General features: G+C 33.5%; 1 protein-coding gene across 6 annotated transcripts in view; it reads right to left on the bottom strand.

Moving 5' to 3' along the window:
- Positions 1-203: 203 nt before the first annotated feature.
- The window catches only part of MYBL1 (MYB proto-oncogene like 1), a 43,142-nt gene continuing 23,611 nt past the window's right edge, over positions 204-19,734 (bottom strand). For 2 of the 6 annotated variants that reach the window (XM_053208703.1, XM_053208706.1), the window contains 11 exons: positions 19,054-19,128; positions 16,424-16,528; positions 12,638-12,871; positions 11,237-11,605; positions 9,193-9,335; positions 8,516-8,630; positions 5,166-5,282; positions 4,968-5,072; positions 4,374-4,553; positions 2,732-2,856; positions 204-1,523 (listed from right to left, as the gene is read on the bottom strand). In XM_053208703.1, the coding sequence (XP_053064678.1) occupies positions 1,439-1,523; positions 2,732-2,856; positions 4,374-4,553; positions 4,968-5,072; positions 5,166-5,282; positions 8,516-8,630; positions 9,193-9,335; positions 11,237-11,605; positions 12,638-12,871; positions 16,424-16,528; positions 19,054-19,128 (1,653 nt within the window). In that variant the 3' untranslated portion in view covers positions 204-1,438. Of the gene's footprint in view, positions 2,857-4,373; positions 4,554-4,967; positions 5,073-5,165; positions 5,283-8,515; positions 8,631-9,192; positions 9,336-11,236; positions 11,606-12,637; positions 12,872-16,423; positions 16,529-19,053; positions 19,129-19,734 lie in introns of all 6 variants that reach the window. The other 4 variants (XM_053208704.1, XM_053208705.1, XM_015077712.3 and 1 more) reach the window with 4 other exon arrangements.

Raw genomic sequence — 19,734 nt, 5'->3', positions numbered from 1 at the left:
AAGCAGATGAAAATATGGCTCTGCAAGAGACTGTGTAAGTATTTCCACTTCCTGAGTAAAGAGGTCAAGTTGTGTTAACAGATAAAATCACCTGTATAGGTAGTTCTAAAGGAGGGGGAAAAAGTCTCAGAATGTTGGGTCAACTCCTTAAGGATGCAATGAACATCATAAAACAAAACCAAAGTGAAATGAGGAATGCCAAGTCAGCTTGTACACAGATGCTTTATTATGGATGTTAATAGTCAATATTGTATGCAAGATTCTCTTACAATGGAAAGTTTTCCCATACATCAAAAAACTCAATTTAGTCAGGGTAATTGCTGTATTAACGTGAAAACCTTACAACAAAATGCAATATTATATATGTGTAGTCAGTTTCCATGCAAGTATGGCTGCTACATGTATGTCTGGCATTTTTATAAATACTGAAAGAAATTCAAATGAACACAACAGTATAAAGGTGATGTAAGATGCCTGACACGTTTAAGATTAAAAATCTTCTTGCAAAAAGCAACAAAGCAGTTAACTAAAGGATTCAACCAATACCAACCCAAATATGTCCTATGTCCGTCCAATAAGCCCAAGCTTATCTGCAATATATTACACTTGGGATACTTTAATGCTCAAGAAAAATTATGCTTTAAAAAAATATAGCTCTTCCAAGATATTATACTTTGGTGACTGGAGACTATGTACATCCAAACCAGCTAAGGGCTATGGGCTACATTAAAACAAACAAACAAACAAAAACCATTATGTGCTATTAGTTCAAAGTAACTGAAATAGAAATGATCCAGTATGATTTTGCTACAATCATTGGTTTTTTATAAACATCACTTTTATAAAGTGATATTTCTGTGAGAAGTTCACTAATTAGGAAGCAATCAACATACTTAACAAACACACTAAGAAGATTCAAATTGGTTCATCTATTTGTTATCAACAAGGCATAATCTTAGTAGCATACATTTTCTTCACTTCTCACTACATATAATATGCAAAAATGAGCAAGTGGATTTAAATAGCTTAAAACCCTTTTAGGTCTACTGTTCAAGAGCTAGGAATTCAAATACTTAGTATTACCATTTCTATTAACATAAAAACATCAGAAAATCTTAAGCTGTCTTTGTTTTAAGGCATAGTATTTTGGCATTTGCAAGAATTTGCCTGGTAATGGTTGATTCCACTAAGTTAACTTGAGAACTTGCCATCATTTGCTTTTTACCTTTTCACACAGTGCAAGTGGTGGTGGCTCTTTCCTTCTCTCATAGCAGCAAGCCGATTCTGCTATTTTCTATAGCAGCATACTTCAGGAGTGGAGAGGGAGAGAGTGTGTCAATTATAAATAATTACAACTACAGTGTACAATTCTATTTGCCTGTCAGTGTTTAAGTTGACAGCACACCATTATATGTCTCAAAAAAAGTACATAAAATCTCTACACAAAAGCAAATAAAGACATTCTTTCAAAAAAGAAATAAGTGCAAACACCTAAAACAGGCAACTGAAGCAACTGTTGTAACCTGTAGAGAAACACAAAACATTTATAAAAGGACAAAATATTTTTATAAATAAAAGGTAATGTTCTCTACTTCTGAAACACTGAGTAAATATAATAAACTTCTAAGTGCAGACTGTTTTTAGGGACCAAAGTACCATATTATTTGTTTAAACAAAACGCAAAATTTTCAAACACATATACAAATCACCAGATTAATTTATATGACCCCCCCATATAATTTAAAAAGAAAATATTAAATTATTATTTAGTAAATTTTTAGAACTATTTTATAACCAACATGATTTAAAGGGCATAGTGCAATATTTAGGTAGATGTGACATACAGTAAAGATACTGTATTCTTTGCAGCTATAACTTACTACTATTTCATACTTAAAAGTCAAAATTGTTTTTTACTATGTTAGCTGTAAATAACAGGAAACAACATTGGCTTCTAGACACCCTGTATAGGTATAAATATCTACATTTAAGCTTTAAAAATGAAAATAAATTATAAAAAGACTTCTTTCCAATTTACAAAGTCTTCTTGCGCCTACATACTGTACAATACATTCAACAAAACTCTTCTGAGATTTATGAAGAAAATACTGACTCTTTACTAATAAGGAAAAAAACCCTTTTCAATGCTTTTTGTTTTTAGTACTATGCTCAAATAAATACATTTAACACTGTAGTTAATTTTATTGTTTTTGAAAAATACCAAAAATTAGTAGTGCAACTTTCTCTCCTTTTCAATTTTTTTTTCCATTGCATTTCTTTGTAAATGATAGCCTAAGGAAATTGGCACATAGGCAAAAGTACTTCATAAAACCATGTGTGCTTCTCATACACAGACTAATGCAGAAGTCATACATACTCATAAACCTATCTGTAAAAAACTGCAGCATCAAGAGAGTAACAACACGTATCTTGTGAAGAAAATATGTGAGAATTCTAGGATATCTGTAACATTCTAATATGGTTTACCCATCTCGTTCTTTAAAAAGAATTTTAAAAAATCTCATCTCTTAAAAAATAAACTATGAAATTACCTACCCCTTACTTAAGTGGCTGGGCTTTCTGCCTGCCCAATATGAAAAATGATGTAAACCGTTTTAGTGCTGTATTAAAACTTTAAAAACAATTACTTGACAAAAATTTCATTGCAACCTAATTTAGTAAAGAATATAGTAAGAGAGTGGGGCATTTCATCAATTTTAATAACAATTACAGTATGAGAGCTCTTGAAGTGCTGCTGGCAGCTGTATAAGTACTCAAATATCTTCTTGCTTGTTCAGTCATGATAAGTTGGTCTTCTGTCTTCCCATAAACCACTGTTTCCCATTCACAATTTGACTGTGAAGGAAATATCAATAGCGATGTGAAAATTACTAAAATAACTATTCCACTTCACAATTACACTTTTAAAAGTCAATTATTTCAACTGACTGGATTTAATGATAAGTAATCACTGTAAACATGTTTTGACAATGGCATTGTGATTCTTTTTATTAAACAGTGTTTTAAAAATACATACCGAAATATTTATGGACAATTTTTTTAAGTCCATATTTTTATTTTCTTAAGCCCATGTTTTTTAGCTATCTATATTGTTTATAGACCTGTGGAGGCAGTTTGAAAGGTTTCTACCCACGACTCCCCCCAAATCAAATCAGTCTTAACATGGAAAGAAATGTCAGTCTTTATTGCTTCAAAATTTTGCAAAACATTCAAAGAGAGGATGCAATGTCAAAAAATGAGCTGAGAACGCTTTGTTTTGCAAATTAGGAAATATATTCATAACAGAAGATCAAGTTTGTTTCATTGGTTTTCTTCTATTATAAAGATTACTACATTATAGGTATGGCCTGCTATATATATTTTTTCCTGAAAAGTTCTATGTTACACACTGGGAAATCAAATCATTTTAAATGGATTGAGAGAATGTGCTTCATGGCTCTTTGAAGAGTGGCAGCTAAGGACTGAGACGAGGTGGCCACATTTGATTGCCAAGTATGTTTTCAAGGACTGCTTAAATGTCAGAATGCTAGGGCTGCAGTCACTGTGGTATAAAGAAGAGAACTTCCTCCTCAATGAACTCTCAAATTATCTGGGTTGAATTCTTAAGATAACGTAGTAAAAAAACTTTCCAGGCTTCATTTACAGCAACATAATGGCTGCACAGCAACAGAAAAAAGAATTTTGTTTTACAACTTCTGAGCCAAAAAGTTGACTGGAAACAATTATACCAACAAAATCAAGCTGAAACTGCTTCCAACCACTTACCCTTTCAAGATAACAATTAGGGATATACATATTTGTTACAGGAGAAGAAATGCCAGAAGGAAACTTAGATATCTTTATTTTAAAAATTAAATAGTGCTGGGGTGCGTGGGTGGCTCAGTTGGTTAAGCGTCCAGTTTCGGCCAGGTCATGATCTCATGGTTCGTGAGTTCAAGCCCTGCGTCGGGCTCTGTGCTGACAGCTCAGAGCCTGGAGCCTACTTCAGATTCTGTGTCTCCCTCTCTCTCTGCTCCTCCCCTACTCACGCTCTGTCTCTCCTTCTCAAAAAATGAATAAACATTAAAAAAAATTTTTTTAATAAAAAAATTAAAATTAAAATTAAATAGTACTTAAGAAATCAACAGAAGAGACTCTGGCTACAACTCCAATTATTTAGTTTATATGTGTCCTGATGAAGGAGTCTCTCAAAAACGCAAATCTAGTTTGAGTGACAAAATAATGGTGAATGTTTAGTTACTACTATAGTCAATTTTGAATTTAAAAAGAAAAAGTATAATTTGTGATAAGTCCAAAGTGATAATTGAATAAACAACAACAAAAATCACTAAGAGAAACTTATAAATTCATACCTGAAGATTCTTTTCCAATGTGACAACTTTAGAAGTGTTAGGGTTTGGTTTCTTTTTATTAAGTGTATATGTTTTGTTGGTTGAATTTAGATCTTGTTTTTCAGGAGTCAAGTTGCACCTATTGTCATGTATTTCCAATAATGGTATCATTAATAAAGATGTTGTAAATATATTTTCTGACTAAGAGAGAAAAAAGAAAAAGGAAAATAATTCAAAAATGGAGACAAATATAGGGACTACTGAGTAAGTGGTAGTGGAAGCCCTGCTCATTTCCCTCCAAGAAAGCTTTTGGCTCCAATAAAATTTCTAGTAATGTAGTAAAATTAAATATTTCAGAAATTAGCCCAAGAAAAATACTGAAATTTAAAGTTTTCAGAACTACCATTTTTTGACATTATACATAAGTGAGTGAACTCTTCTCAAAACAAATATAAAAGACAAGGAAGTAAATAAAATATTCTCTACAGTTAATAGTTTCTCTCTGAATTAAGCAGAATAATAAATACTAAAAGAAACTCTCTATGAATTTCTAAGAAACAAGAACCACTAAGACTTCAAGCCACCATCTTAACAAAAAAAAAATTCTTTACAAACCTGCATGTCTGAAATGTCTTCAGTCAATAGTTGAGTCCCTGGTTCTTCTTTTTCCCAATTATCTAAGACCAGTGATTTTCTGACTTTCTTTACAGAAGCTGTATGCTAGAATGAATAATTTACAATAGAAACATTATGGTAAAGTCACTTTTGTTTTTAAAATCAAGACTTTTATTAACAATAATACTAAAAGATTACCTCCTGTTTGCAGCTTTTGTAAGCAGGTTCATCTTCCTCTTTGAGGAATATGTCTGTTCCAGTTTCTTCTTTTAAAACTTCCCGAATATCTTCTTCCAAGAAGGCAAGTGGCTGTGACTAAATTGTTTTTAAAAGGGTTGAAAAGTCTTTTATAGCAATTCCCTTTTTTCCCCATATATAGAAACCAATCTTTTATACTTTTTAATTATTGGCATTATTTTCACCCAGTCCCTATAGATACATAAGCTGAATGAATTTAACTAATCAGTTTTATGGCAAAACTAATACTGCACATTGCAAGCACTGAATGAAGTGTGGCACTTTCTTTATTCCAGGCTACTAAACAAAAATCTTCTTGGGGAATCTACTGTAGCTCCTGCTTCAATCAGGATCCCCAGAATTAAACTGATGAGAGATAATTTCCCAAATATTTTTATATAAAAATAAGAAATACAGAACAAATTGGGAGGGACCACACTAGCTCTTATTCTACTTTATTATAATTATTATATAGCATGTAATTACTAGTTAACACATTTTTCTTACCACTAAATGTGTAAGCTATTTAAGAGCAGTGAGCACATCTTTTTCATCTTTGTATATACTTTTGTACATCTAGCCTTAGGCTTAGGAGCTGAGACGGTGTTCAAGAAGCAGTGTGGGTGTGTATGTCTATGCGTATATTGGAAAGAAACCTGAGTGTGCGCTGAATAGTGAAATAGTCTCAAAATATTATTTATCTAGCTTTCTATCAAATAGCTAAGCAAAAATTTGTTTAATTATATCAAACACCTTCCATAACCAAGATCTGCTTTAAAAAAAATAAGTAATCAAAGTGCCACCAAATAAAGAACAAACTGACAGCACAGAATGACCAGCAGTCAACAAAGCTAGGGAGAATAACATTCATATATAAATGATATTTCAAAGCACTTACAAAAACTTTAAAAATGGAAATAGAATTTTTTTTTAATGTTTATTTTATTTTTGGGAGAGAGACACACACACAGCGAGAGCAGAGGAGGGGCAGAGAAAGAGGGAGACACAGGATCCGAAGCACGCTCCAGATTTTGAGCTGTCAGCACAGAGCCTGAGGTGGGGCTTAAACTCAAACCAAGAGATCATGACCTGAGCCAAAGTCAGATGCTTAACCGCTTAACCAGCTGAGCCACCCAGGCGCCCCCAGAAATAGAATTTTTAAAGTGCTCTCACCTACACCCTGAGATATGAAAGAATTATGTCAGTATTCTTATGCATTGCTCTACGAGTTTTTGTTTTAAGGATTACATTTCACAAAAAATATAGATTAGGTGCTCTTAAAAAAAATCTATAATTTCTTTTTCCCTCATAAGAATACAAATGTCCTACAGAAGTGACTAAGACATAGGTGAATTCATTCGCTACCATGATTATTCTCTTAATTGTCCTGTGACAAAGAAAAGAATTACTGTATTTAATATTTCCTAAGTTTGATACTACCAAAATTTAGATTTATATTTAAAGGACTTCCAGAGTTTTTAGTCTTTTGAGTGATTTTCAATGAACATTAGAAGAATCAATGTTTATTAAGAAAGCAACGGATACTTAAGGTGTACCTGATTAAAATTCCAGAGCCATCTCGAAGAAGTGCATATGACTCATAAGATACATTAGAAAAATAAATGGTTAGCATATAGTAGGTACTCAGTAAATAACAACTGGAGAAGGAGGAGGAAGAATGAAAAGTCAACTTGCTGTAAACAAATGTATGAGCATATGGATATTTTAGAAATTGTAATTACTAAATCATTACTTTCTTTTCATCTTAAATTGTTGACAAAAATCATCTGTTTTGCCAATGGATAAATTCTTCCCAAACGAGAACAAACTGACAGGGACTTTAGGTCACTTAAAACCTAATTACTCATGCACTATTACTTTTTTTAATGTTTATTTATTTATTTTGAGAAACAGAGAGACACAGACAGAGCACACACGCAAGCGGGAGAGGGGCAGAGAGAGAGGAGAGAGAAAGAAATCCAAACAGGTCCATACTGTCAGCGCAGAGCCCAATGCGGGGCTCAAACCCGGGAAACTAAGATCATGATCTGAGCTGAAATCAAGAGCCTGACATTTAACCAACTGGGCCACCCAGGCGCTCTCTCATGTACTATTACTAAAATAACAATTTTATTCAATTTATATGTTGACCAAATGGCCCTGAAGCACTGTAGAATTCTTATGCCTTCAGATCATTATTTATTTGTCTAACTTCCAATTAGGCTACACACTCCTATGAAGGCAGACACCATACCTGACAGGTTCAACATTACATCCCCAGAGCCTAGTCCAGTGCCTGGCACCTATTTATTAGGGACTAAATTATTTGTTGAATTAATGATGAATTTTAAAATGAATAGGGGCGCCTGGGTGGCTCATTCGGTTAAGCGGCCGACTTCGGCTCAGGTCATGATCTCGCGGTCCGTGAGTTCGAGCCCCACGTTAGGCTCTGTGCTGACAGCTCGGAGCCTGGAGCCTGGTTCAGATTCTGTGTCTCCCTCTCTCTCTGACCCTCCCCCGTTCATGCTCTGTCTCTCTCTGTCTCAAAAATAAATAAACGTTAAAAAAAAAAATTAAAAAAAAATAAGTAGAAAAACATAACTAAAGTTTCCTAGAAGTGACCAATATTTTAAAAATAGTTTATTTCTAATGAACCTAATTTGTCAGAAATCTGTTATCTGTCTGGAATTAAAATGCCCATAACTCATCTAACATACTTTCCAGTTGATAATATATATGCAAAAGCACAAATTATACTTCCCACCTCCATTTATGAACTACTATTGTTACCACTATTATTAAAATAATAATAGCAACTAAGTAAATACTACTTGAAACTTAGCACCAACCGCTTTATTTCTACTATCTTTTTTATCTTCAGAAATAACCTCTGAGATGTGGGTTGAATAGAAAACTGAGCCTGATCAGAGTCATAAGTATTATCAGCAAAGTGCTTATGTATATCAAAATATTAAAATTATTTTATTCTACTGCAGGTAACCACCACAGAAACTACTAAAATGTGGGTTTTAATATTAAGGGTTCAACTGACACTTGATTTGCTTTCTCTAGATGATATAATAGTAAAAAAAAAAAAAAAAAGTATAAATTCAAAACAAGCCAAGCAAAGGTTTAGTTACAAGTTAAGGAAAAAGATTCACACAACAAATTCTAACTTATAAATCAAGAAATCACATTTTATCAATTTCTGTGCACATCTTTTTTAAAATGTAAAGATTCGAAGATAAATATCAAAATTTGTGTTTTATTAAAATTAGGAAAATTCTTAAGATTAAAAAGAGTATACATACCACAATTTTAAGAGGTCCATATTTTTTCTCTTGAGCAGCAAGCGCATTCTTAAAAGGAGTAGGAGTTCTTGGTGTGGTACCCAATATAGATCTTCTAATAGTAGGTGTTCTAAACCTAGCCAATCATTTAGATATTTGTATTATAGTCAAAATTTGATTTTAGAAGAGTTAAGGAAGGCAAAGCCATGATAAAAGCATTACACTAAATTTTTCTTGCATATACACATGCTTTATTTAAACATTCCAGGAGTATTCTAAAGTATGCTTGCCTAAACTAATTCTTACTGCAATCAATCATCTTAAAATAGAAAAGGAACAAATGTAAAAAAGTACTAAAAATGTTGTTTGCTTCATATCAAAGTTTTCCACTATGTTTACCTTGTTTCACTAGGGATAAAATATGAGGTTATGATCTTTTTTTTCAATTCTAAGTCCTATATGAATAGGGATTAGGATATTTGTATAAGTGGACAAAAAGTTAACCTATTTTTTTTAAAACAGGATCATTTTTATTACACATTTTTAAGTAAGCTCTGTGCCCAACACAGGGTTTGAACTGATGACTCCAAGATCAAGAGTCACATGCTTCACCAATTGATCCAGCCAGAAACCCCACTAATCTACTCTTAAAATTGTGCTTCCCATTTTCTTTAACACAATTATTTAATACTACTTACCCTACATTTTCCTTTTGATCTTTGGGGGTTGTTTCCTTATGAAGAGGAGTAGTAATGAGAACTTTCTGCCCACAAATAGGGGTTGATGTAAATGAAGGATTTTCTATATTAATTTGTTCATTTCCAGGGCATGTGTTGAAAAACTAAAAAAGGAAGAGAGTTTAAAGACAATTTCTAGAACATTAATTTCCCTACACAAATATTACACTGATAGGATTTTCAAAGATATTTTCAAATGTAAGATATTTCTCCATTCCTTTTAGAATAGAATTATCAATAATATTTCATCTACATTCCACTCCATGAAAATTAAGCTCCATGAGGGCAAGAATTTTTATTTTGTTCATCACTGCCTCCTCAGCTCTTTTAAGTGTTTAGCACATAATAGGCATTCAAGAAATAGTTGTTTAAAAAATATTCAAAAGTTACAAAACACCATACAACAATTTAAAAACAGTGTATTATTAAATAGTAATCTACAGAAACTGTTAAGTAAAACAGATTCATACAACAGTGTAACTGGAAAAATTTTATTATTTTATTAATAAGTGTCTTTATTAATCTTAAGTGTCCTTTTCCATGAAAATACTTTGAATTCAGAAAATAATAATCATGCTTTGCTGATAATACAGCTGTCTAGAAAATCTGCTTACCTAAAACACAACTCTCAGAACTTTGGAGTAGCCAGAATTGGTATCAAGAATTCATTTTCCAAATGACACAATTTACTCACTGAATCTTAAGTTACATACAACCATGAAATACTATTTTTGTAGCCAACAGAATAGAAGCAGTGGTAGGAAGAAGTGGAAATTACTTTAAGGCTACTTATAACTGAAATGAATTCTAGCTCTATCACTTCTGGCTCCTAATATTTACAATACTTAACCCTGAGATTAGCAGTCAAACCCTCTCAAAACTCTGCAATGATGCCCATGAGTTATGGGATAAAATTCAAGCTCTTTGGTATGGGATACTAGATCTTTCTTATCATTACTCAACCTTCTCAGCTACTTTCCACCTTAGAATTTATACTTCAACAAAAATTGCTAGTGTTCAAAACTCCAAAAATAGAAAATTGCTGGTGTGCCCAACCCCATTTCACCTTCCTCAGGATGCTTTGTGACTCTAAGAGCTGGGGTGATGTTGGGAAATGCAACTCTTCAAACTGTAGTCCATGTCAATTGCATCCCCTGAAGCACAGGGGGTTTAATTTTCAGAGAACACGGTTTTTGTATACAGCCAGATCCTCCTAATTTTCCCAGCATCAAAATACACTTTCAATAATATCTCAGCATCCTCCAAGTTTATTTGGCCATTAAACTTCCTTCTTTTCCTGTAAAACTTTTTAACCTCTATCAAGACACTTTCAGCAAACATCAGCTCCATCCTCTTACTGACTGTGGACAAACTGCTTAACTTCTGAATTTCATTCCACCTCCCTTCTAAGGTTTTTTGCAAGAGGATTAACTGAGATGCTGTAAGAAGTGTTTAGCACACAGCCTCAAACACAGTATTCATTAAGAAAGATAGTATTATAAAATAAGAGATACAGTTTGCCCTGTATCTCTTATAAATTGCTGCTGCCCAGAGACGTAACTACAGGAGAAAGCAGATAGTTCCTGACATGCCTAGAAAACCTTCAGACACATGAAATTCTTCCAGTGAGCAGTCATCTATGAATATACACTTGATACCTGTTGAACCGTTAATCAGGAAACAATCTCAGTCTCAGCTCTGCCATCAGGTAACTTTGGGCAAACCATTTTACCTTTCTGGGCCTATTTCCTGATGAATCCTATAAAGATGTGCAACTACTAACCTAAAACATCCCTTTTAGCTCTAAAAATTTTAAGATACTGTAAAGTAACTACTATACTTTATGAGATACATTCTGATCTACCAGAGCTCAGCACTCTCATGTATACATTTAAATACCTTATCCATTTTTATCGAAGCAACAAACTGCTAGTAAGAATATTAAACATCTAATGTAATCGAGCTCATCAACATTTGGAAACATAAACAAACACAACACTACTACCTGTGAAGGAGAAAATGGTAGTGTTTTCACCGGTGTGTGTTTTAGTGCTGTATTACCACCATCATTGAAGGAGCCATCGCTATGTTCGCTGCCTGGGGACTGACCCACTCGCATTCTTCTCTTCTTTCTGAGGATGGTTGGTGGAGTGCTAAACTTGGCCACATTTGGGGATGTTACAGGAACAGCCTCACTGTCTGTACTGTTACAACTGTTTTTTTTCCCTTCAAGTACAAGACTGACATTAAACTGACATCCCATGGCTCCTTCATTGTGTTGAATTCGCATTAGTTTGACGGGGGTAGACTTGACAGGAGAAGCAGCAGCATCAGAAAGATCAAAACTGGTAACATCACTCCATGCTACAGGATCCTGCAATAAAATAAATCCTTAAGTTAATGTTATAAACTAGTTAAATCTGACACTGAACACAGAAAGATGACTTTCACAAAGTTATTCCTTTCTATTAGGAGAAACAGGCTTTCCTTGTTCTTTTTTTTTTTTTAAGACCATTTGAAAGGAACAGATTATGGTTTCACTACACTCCAGTTTGGAACATCCTAAAATAATATTTCATCCAATTCAGTAGCTGAGGAATACTGCCAAAGTATTTTAAATAAAAAGAATAAATTATTTTAAGTTACTATCAAAGAGTACAATTCTTCATAAAACTTGCACTCTACTCTGTATCAGAAAAATACTATCAAATTCTATAAAGTCATTTGGAAATGTGTATAGAACATCTTCAAAATGGCCATACACTTTGATCCAGAAATTCAATCTAACCTAAGGAAATAATCATGATTTTATACAAAAATTTACATAAGATGCTCTGCAATTTTCAATACTAAAAAATTGGATACCACCTAAATGTTCAATAACAGTACACTGAGTAAATAAATTTTGTTACATTCATATGAAAGGATAAAATTGAAGTTTAAAAAACAGTTAAGAAAACAAAGACATGCTCATGATATAATGTCAAAAAAATCCACAAACATAATACGTAAGAGTACGTTTCAGTTTAAAAATATATGCATATATGTATGTATTATATGTATAGAACACAGCCTGAAAGAAAATACTTGAAATTATTAACTCTGGGCTTATGAGGATTTTTCTTCTTTACAGTTTCCTCTAGTTTCCAACTCTAATATACTTGTACAACTTGTACAATAAAAAACAAATTGGTAACTTTTAAAAATTTTAGACAAATTACATACTTGAGATATAGATACAATTTTTTATGCCAAAAGCCACTGCAAAAAATCAAAACAAAATTAAGCATGACATATAAAGGAATGCTTAAAATAAAACTGGTCAGTGTCCCTTAAACTAAGTTTCTGAACATGAAACCATGTAGCTAAAATTGAGCTTTTTATAATCTCACAATTTCAAACTTACAGATTCAATAAGTTCTAGAGTCTCTGCAAATTCTGGGATGGTCTGTAGAGAGGACAGCACAGCATTTGCCTCTACGGCCAGGAACTTTGTGGGTGAATTCTGCTGAGCAGACAGAGTTTGATTTTCATCCATACTGTAAAACTCACTAGTGTGCTCCTCGAGGCTATTTAGAGTATTAGACATGCTATCATCCATGAGGAAACTACCAGACCAGCTAGAAAAGCTTCCAGGTTGCTAAAAGTACAAAAGAAATGTGAATATTATTTGTCATTCTCAACCTAAGCATAAATTTGGATTTTAAGTATGAGTTTTTTCTAGAATAACACACTTCACAACATTTCAGCTAAAAATATAGCAGCAAATATACTGTCTTTCCTCAAAATGGATGTAAACATTTTTTTCATTAAACCTCTTGACTCTATTTCTTTTCTCTATTTTTTTTAAATGTATAATATCATGGTAAGATAAAATTAGCATGTGTATACAACATAAAGTTCAAACTCCCAGAATCTGTCCTCTCTCTACCTTTCACACTTCATCTCCCAACATTTCCACTCACAAGCCCTCCTTTTATGAACTATCAAATACCCAACTACACTTGTTGCAATTCCCTCATGAGTTAGTCTTTTACCCTAGAGTGTCTTTGCACATACTGCTGCTCTCTTTATCTAGAATGCTCTCCAACACAGACCAAGGAAAACTTGTATTCTTCATTTAAGATACACCTCAAATACTGGAAAGTACTCCATCTGATCATCCACTTTTACCTGTTTCACTTATAATAATGTTCCAGTTCACCTACTTTGCTAGAATATAATCATTGTCTTTCAACACTGCACTCAAATAGAATTTCTTCTAGGAACCCTTCTCTGACTACTCAATCCTTAGATACCTCTCTTATGTGTTCCCATAAAACTTTGTGACTTATCACACTATATCCTATTTCTTGTCTGTGTCCTCATTGTGGAGTAAATCTTTTGAAGTCAGAGACTGTGTCCTATTTATCTCTCTAAAGAGGTACACTGGGCAATCTTTTGAGCTTAGTTTCCTAGTATCTCATAATAAAAAATGAAAAGAGACCTTGAAGAATCATGGTTAAGAAACAATATGTAATTTGAAAGTTGTTAAGAGTGGATCCTAAGGGGCACCTGGTGGCTCAGTTGGTTAAGTGTCTGACTCTTGATTTTGGCTCAGGTCATGATCCCATGGTTCATGGGATCGAGGCCCGCATTGGGATTCTCTATCTCCCCCTCTCTCTGCCTCTCCCCTATTCATGCTGTCTCTCTCTCTCAAAATACATAAACAAACAAACAAACAAACAAAAAGAGTGGATCCTAAGAGTTCTCATTACAAGAAAAAAATATTTTTCCCTTTTTCTTTTTCAATATAGTTTTGTACCTGTATCGGATGACAGATGTTAACTACACTATTGTGGTAATCCTTTCACAATATACATCAAATCATTATGCTGCACATCTTAGACATACAGTGTTGTATGTCAATTATATCTTAACAAAACTAGGGGAAAAAATATGTAAAATAATAGCTCTGTCCAACAGAACTCTCAGAGGTGATGACAATGTTTTTGCATCTGAAACTGCTCAATATGAGAGCCACTAGCCATATGAGGAATCAAATGTGACTAGTGCAACTGAGGAACTCAATTATTAAATTTTATTTAAAATTAAATGGGGCTAGTAGCTACCATATTTTAGAGAGTACATTGCCCTGTCCATAGGAAGTACTAAAAAAATGGTACCTATTACTTAAAAAAAAAAATTACTAGACTGTGCTAGATATTCATAATAACAAAATGTTAAGTTTCAAGTTAAGTAAGGTGAAAAAAGTTTTCAACATTGTTACAAAGTAAGTTCCACCTGTTTTAAAATTTCTCCAAAATAAAAGAAATTAAAGCAATCTTATTTTATTAGCACAGCCAACTTCTGAGTTTATGGTCACTTTCTGGAGATAGCTTCCAAACCATAAGCATTTCAATTAAGTTTGGAGGTGGGAAAAAGATTCCAAAGGTGACTAGGCCCAGTGGAAAAACCACAGGGCTACCTTCAGACACACCTGAAAAATGAATTTCTAACAACAAACCACAAACTTCAGAGTTAATAATAAGGATTACCAAGAATACATAAAACATATCTAACAATGCTCCAACATAATGGATACCCAGTAAATGACAATAATTACTATCACATAATTTTTAATAATAAATACTTTTACATACATACTTTATGTGTATAGACTAATTCACTGGGTGTAACAACTTCCCTCTAGAATCTAGAATCTCCAACCAGATCTTTATAAGAGTGATATTTAAATAAACAAGTTCTAAAAAATTAATATCTTTCTTCATTTTAAATTCCATTTCTTTTAGCTAGTTGTATCTTCCTGTTAAATTAAAAATGGGCGTGCCTGGGTGGCTTAGTTGGTTGAACATCCGACTTTTGATTTCAGCTCAGGTAATGATCTCACAGTCGTGGGATCAAGCCTGTGTCCAGCTCCACGCTGAGAGTGGAACTTGTTTGAGATTCTCTCTCTCCTCTCCCTTTGCCCCTTTCCCACCCACATGCTTTCTTTCTCTCTCTCTCAAAAAAATAAAATAAAATAAAATAAATAATAATAGTAATAATGGTAGACTCAAAAAAAATCAAAAATGGTTTAAACATGATATAATTATCTAGAAACGTGGACTCCCTTAAAAAAACCAAAATTAACTTTAAAATAAGTGCACTTTAGGTCTTCCTATTTGCCCATGGTTTTTGCAGTTTCAAAACAAAAACTATGCTTCCTATGGCATATATCTTGTCCATTAGTTAACAAATGTGATTTTTATTAATACTGTTTTAAATGGTGTAAAGACATCACCAGTTGCCTCCTAACACTATTTCAAGATCTCAGGTAATTCTATTTAGCAATTTTGTATTAGTTCCTAGTCACCTTAAACGGACAGTCCCCTCATTAAACCCCAAACCAAGAATAACCTTTTTCTAAATGTAAAAAGTCTCAGGATATTAAACTTTTAAAACTGTCATTTAAGTATAATTTTTTTTTCTTTTAATCCATCAAGCATAGCCTAGTTTAGCTAGGATGATTACCATTTATCCTAATTTAATACTCCTAATTGTTCTCACCAACCAAATCCCAGACAAGAGTTTGCACATGTAGTAACCAAAACCCAACATCCATATAAAAATTTCTTTAAAGAACATAAAATTTAAGTATTCCCTTTCCCTATATTTTTTAAGTTATTATTTTTTTTCCAAATTACTGAATTTGTATTCTTAATATAGTAAATAGGAAAAAATGTTCAAGGACAGAATAAAAGTAATTTTGAAGCACATAAATCTCTACATGTCTATTAAGTTCTTTATTTTTTAAACTTTTTTCTATTAAAGCCATCATTACAAGGAATGTCTAAAATAAAAGGAAAGACTAATCTAAACCACACATTTTACAAATATATAGACATATATTTTTATATATATACATATACACATATGTATAGATATATAATCATACCTTAAGTCTGCTTGACATTTATGACTCAAAAAGCATCTTAGTACAGAACACTGTAAAATACGTTCAAAGAGCTGTATATCAAAATCAGGCAACCTCAAAGTTGCAAATTAGAAAAACTATTTTTAGTCTGTATTAAAATCTGAAGTCATACTGAATAGGCTTTCTGTGTTAGTATATGAAAGTCAATGCTGATGAAAACTACAAGAGCACAAAAAGACTTCTAACAAGGTCTAAACACTTAAGCTTATTTCTTACCGATGAAACTCGCTTTCTTCTAACTTCATTCTCAGCTGACATAAGAAGCAACTCAAGTTCCTTTATTTTTTTTTCCTTGTCTGGATCTTCATCAATGAAGGGTGGCTAAAATAAGTTAAGTAAAATAGAAAGACTATTTAAATAATGCCTTTATTATTATTATTATTGTTGTTCTAATTTTTATTTTCTTTTATGCAACATAAAATCTATTTTCTCTAATAAAGCTTAATTCAAGTAAATCCCAAATGCTCAATATCACAATCCTTCTGGTATCTAAAGAGATGCTTTTTTTTTCCTTCCCCTCCCCCATGGTCTTCTGTTAAGTTTCGCAAGATCCACACATGAGTGAAAACATATGGTATCTTTCTCTGTATGACTCATTTCACTTAGCATAACACTCTCCAGTTTCACCCGCGTTGCTACAAAAGGCCATATTTCATTCTTTCTCATTGCCACGTAGTATTCCATTGTGTATATAAACCACAATTTCTTTATCCATTCATCAGTTGATGGACATTTAGGCTCTTTCCATAATTTGGCTATTGTTGAAAGTGCTGCTATAAACATTGGGGTACAAGTACCCCTATGCATCAGCACTCCTGTATCCCTTGGGTAAATTCCTAGCAGTGCTATTGCTGGGTTATAGGGTAGGTCTATTTTTAATTTTTTGAGGAACCTCCACACTGTTTTCCAGAGCGGCTGCACCAATTTGCCTTCCCACCAACAGTGCAAGAGGGTTCCTGTTTCTCCACATCCTTGCCAGCATCTATAGTCTCCTGATTTGTTCATTTTAGCCACTCTTACTGGTATCTGAGTGTGGTTTTGATTTGTATTTCCCTGATGAGGAGTGACATTGAACATCTTTTCATGTGCCTATTGGCCATCTGGATGTCTTCTTTAGAGCAGTGTATATTCATGTTTTCTGCCCATTTCTTCACTGGATTATTTGTTTTTCGGGTGTGGAGTTTGGTGAGTTCTTTACAGATTTTGGATACTGGCCCTTTGTCCGATAGGGAGGGAGCCAAAACATAAGAGACTCTTAAAAACTGAGAACAAACTGAGGGTTGCTGGGGGTGGGAGGGAGGGGAGGGTGGGTGAGGGGTATTGAGGAGGGAATCTGTTGGGATAGGCACTGGATGTTGCATGGAAACCAATTTGACAATAAATTTCATATTAAAAAATAATAAAATAAGAAATAAAAAATCAGAAATGCTAGCAAATATTTTCAATTTAACAGAAATGATTTGGGAAATTTATTATTTTATTTTAAGTAATCTCTACCCTGGGATCATGAGTCACATGCTTTACTGACTGAGTCAGCCAGGAGCCCCCAGAATTGGGAAATTTAAAAAAAAAAAGGTCATTAAAAAACTTATATCATCTATATTCTACCCAGTTTATCAAAACATATATCCATGGGAATGCAAGCTGGTGCAGCCACTCTGGAAAACAGTATGGAGGTTCCTCAAAAAACTAAAAATAGAACTACCCTATGACCCAGCAATTGCACTACTAGGCATTTATCCAAAGGATACAGGTGTGCTGTTTTGAAGGGACACATGCACCCCCAAATTTATAGCAGCACTATCAACAATGGCCAAAGTATGGAAAGAGCCCAAATGTCTATTGATGGATGAATGGATAAAGAAGATATGGGGTGTGTGTGTGTGTGTGTATACACACACACACACACACACACACACACACACCATGGAGTATATGGAGTATTACTCGGCAATCAAAAAGAATGAAATCTTGCCATTTGCCACTACGTGGATGGAACTGGAGGGTATTATGCTAAGTGAAATTAGTCAGTTGGAGAAAGACAAAAATCATATGACTTCACTCATATGAGGACTTTAAGAGACGAAACAGATGAACATAAGGGAAAGGAAACAAAAATAATATAAAAACAGGGAGGTGGACAAAACAGAAGAGACTCATAAATATGGAGAACAAACAGGGTTGCTGGAGGGGTTGTGGAAGGAGGAATGGGCTAAATGGGTAAGGGGCATTAAGGAATCTACTCCTGAAATCATTGTTGCACTATATGTTAACTAATTTGGATGTAAATTAAAAAAAAAAACAAAATTTGAAAAACAAAAGAAACAAACAAAAAATATGTCCATTCACAACCTAATGCTTTACGTTGGAAGAATGAAAGGAATACCTTACTGGTGCTGTCAACCACCTTACATTTGTACAGCTTATATTTTTCAAACTCACAAAAGTTTCTCCTTTAGTGTAATAATACTCAAAGTAAATAAAACAGATAGTATTGTTTTCATCCTAATTTTATGGATGAGGAAATAGGCACTATTAGAACTTTAAAAACAAAATTTTTTTTTTTAATTTATTTATTTTTGAGAGACTGAGAGAGACAGAGCCCAAGTGGGGGAGGGGCAGAGAGAGGATGAGACACAGAATCCAAAGCAGGCTCCAGGCTCTGAGCTGTCAGCACAGAACCCGACATGGGGCTCGAACCCACAAACAGTGAGATCATGACCTGAGCCAAAGTTGGACACTTAACCAACTGAACCACCCAGGCACCCCAGAACTTTCAAATATATGTTTGAAAGTGTGGGTTTTTTTTTTCCTTTCTTTTTTTTTTGTTACAAATAAAAAATTACCTGAATAAAGGCAGAAGTCGTCTGAACATGTTCTACGCAATTGCCTTCAGGTGACACATACTGATAGCCTGGGATCTAAAATGGAATTAAAACATTAGTATCATACATAGAATACCATATAAATTTTTTAAATCTGAGGCAGAGCATAAAAACTCTTGACAAATATCGACAATAGAAACTCATGAAGTATCTGTTAACTTTGAATATTCATTCATATAATAGTTTCTAACAGCTACATTTTTGTTCTTAGAATCTACTAACGAAAAGTCGTAACTCTTAGGAAAGCTGTATCTTCTCTTGGATGAAATATGAGAATTACTTGGCCTATATTTATCAGCCAATCAGTCCATCTATTATCTACACTACCCACCAAATTATTATTTTTTTTAATCTCCTCTTAGAAGGATTGCTCTATCTCCTGGAGAAAACAAAGTAATTGCGTTCTTTCTTATCTTTCAGAGGAAGGGGTTAGTCCATACAAAGCACTCACAAGAACAGACATTAAAGCAGGTTTTTCAATATTCTTATCTCCTACTCCTACTCCCCATGCCAATCTCTGTGTGAAAGATATGAAGCTTCTTCTACTACTTGTCTCAGAGAATGTCATAATCACTCATGTGCTTTTTAATACTCTGACAACAGACTAAGAATTATTTTCTTTCTTTTCTAAAGCATCTGTAA

The sequence above is a fragment of the Acinonyx jubatus genome, chromosome F2 (genome assembly GCF_027475565.1).
Source record: "Acinonyx jubatus isolate Ajub_Pintada_27869175 chromosome F2, VMU_Ajub_asm_v1.0, whole genome shotgun sequence".
Taxonomy (NCBI): domain Eukaryota; kingdom Metazoa; phylum Chordata; class Mammalia; order Carnivora; family Felidae; genus Acinonyx; species Acinonyx jubatus.
Note: the sequence above shows the minus strand (reverse complement) of the source record. Positions and strands in the feature narration are given on the sequence as shown.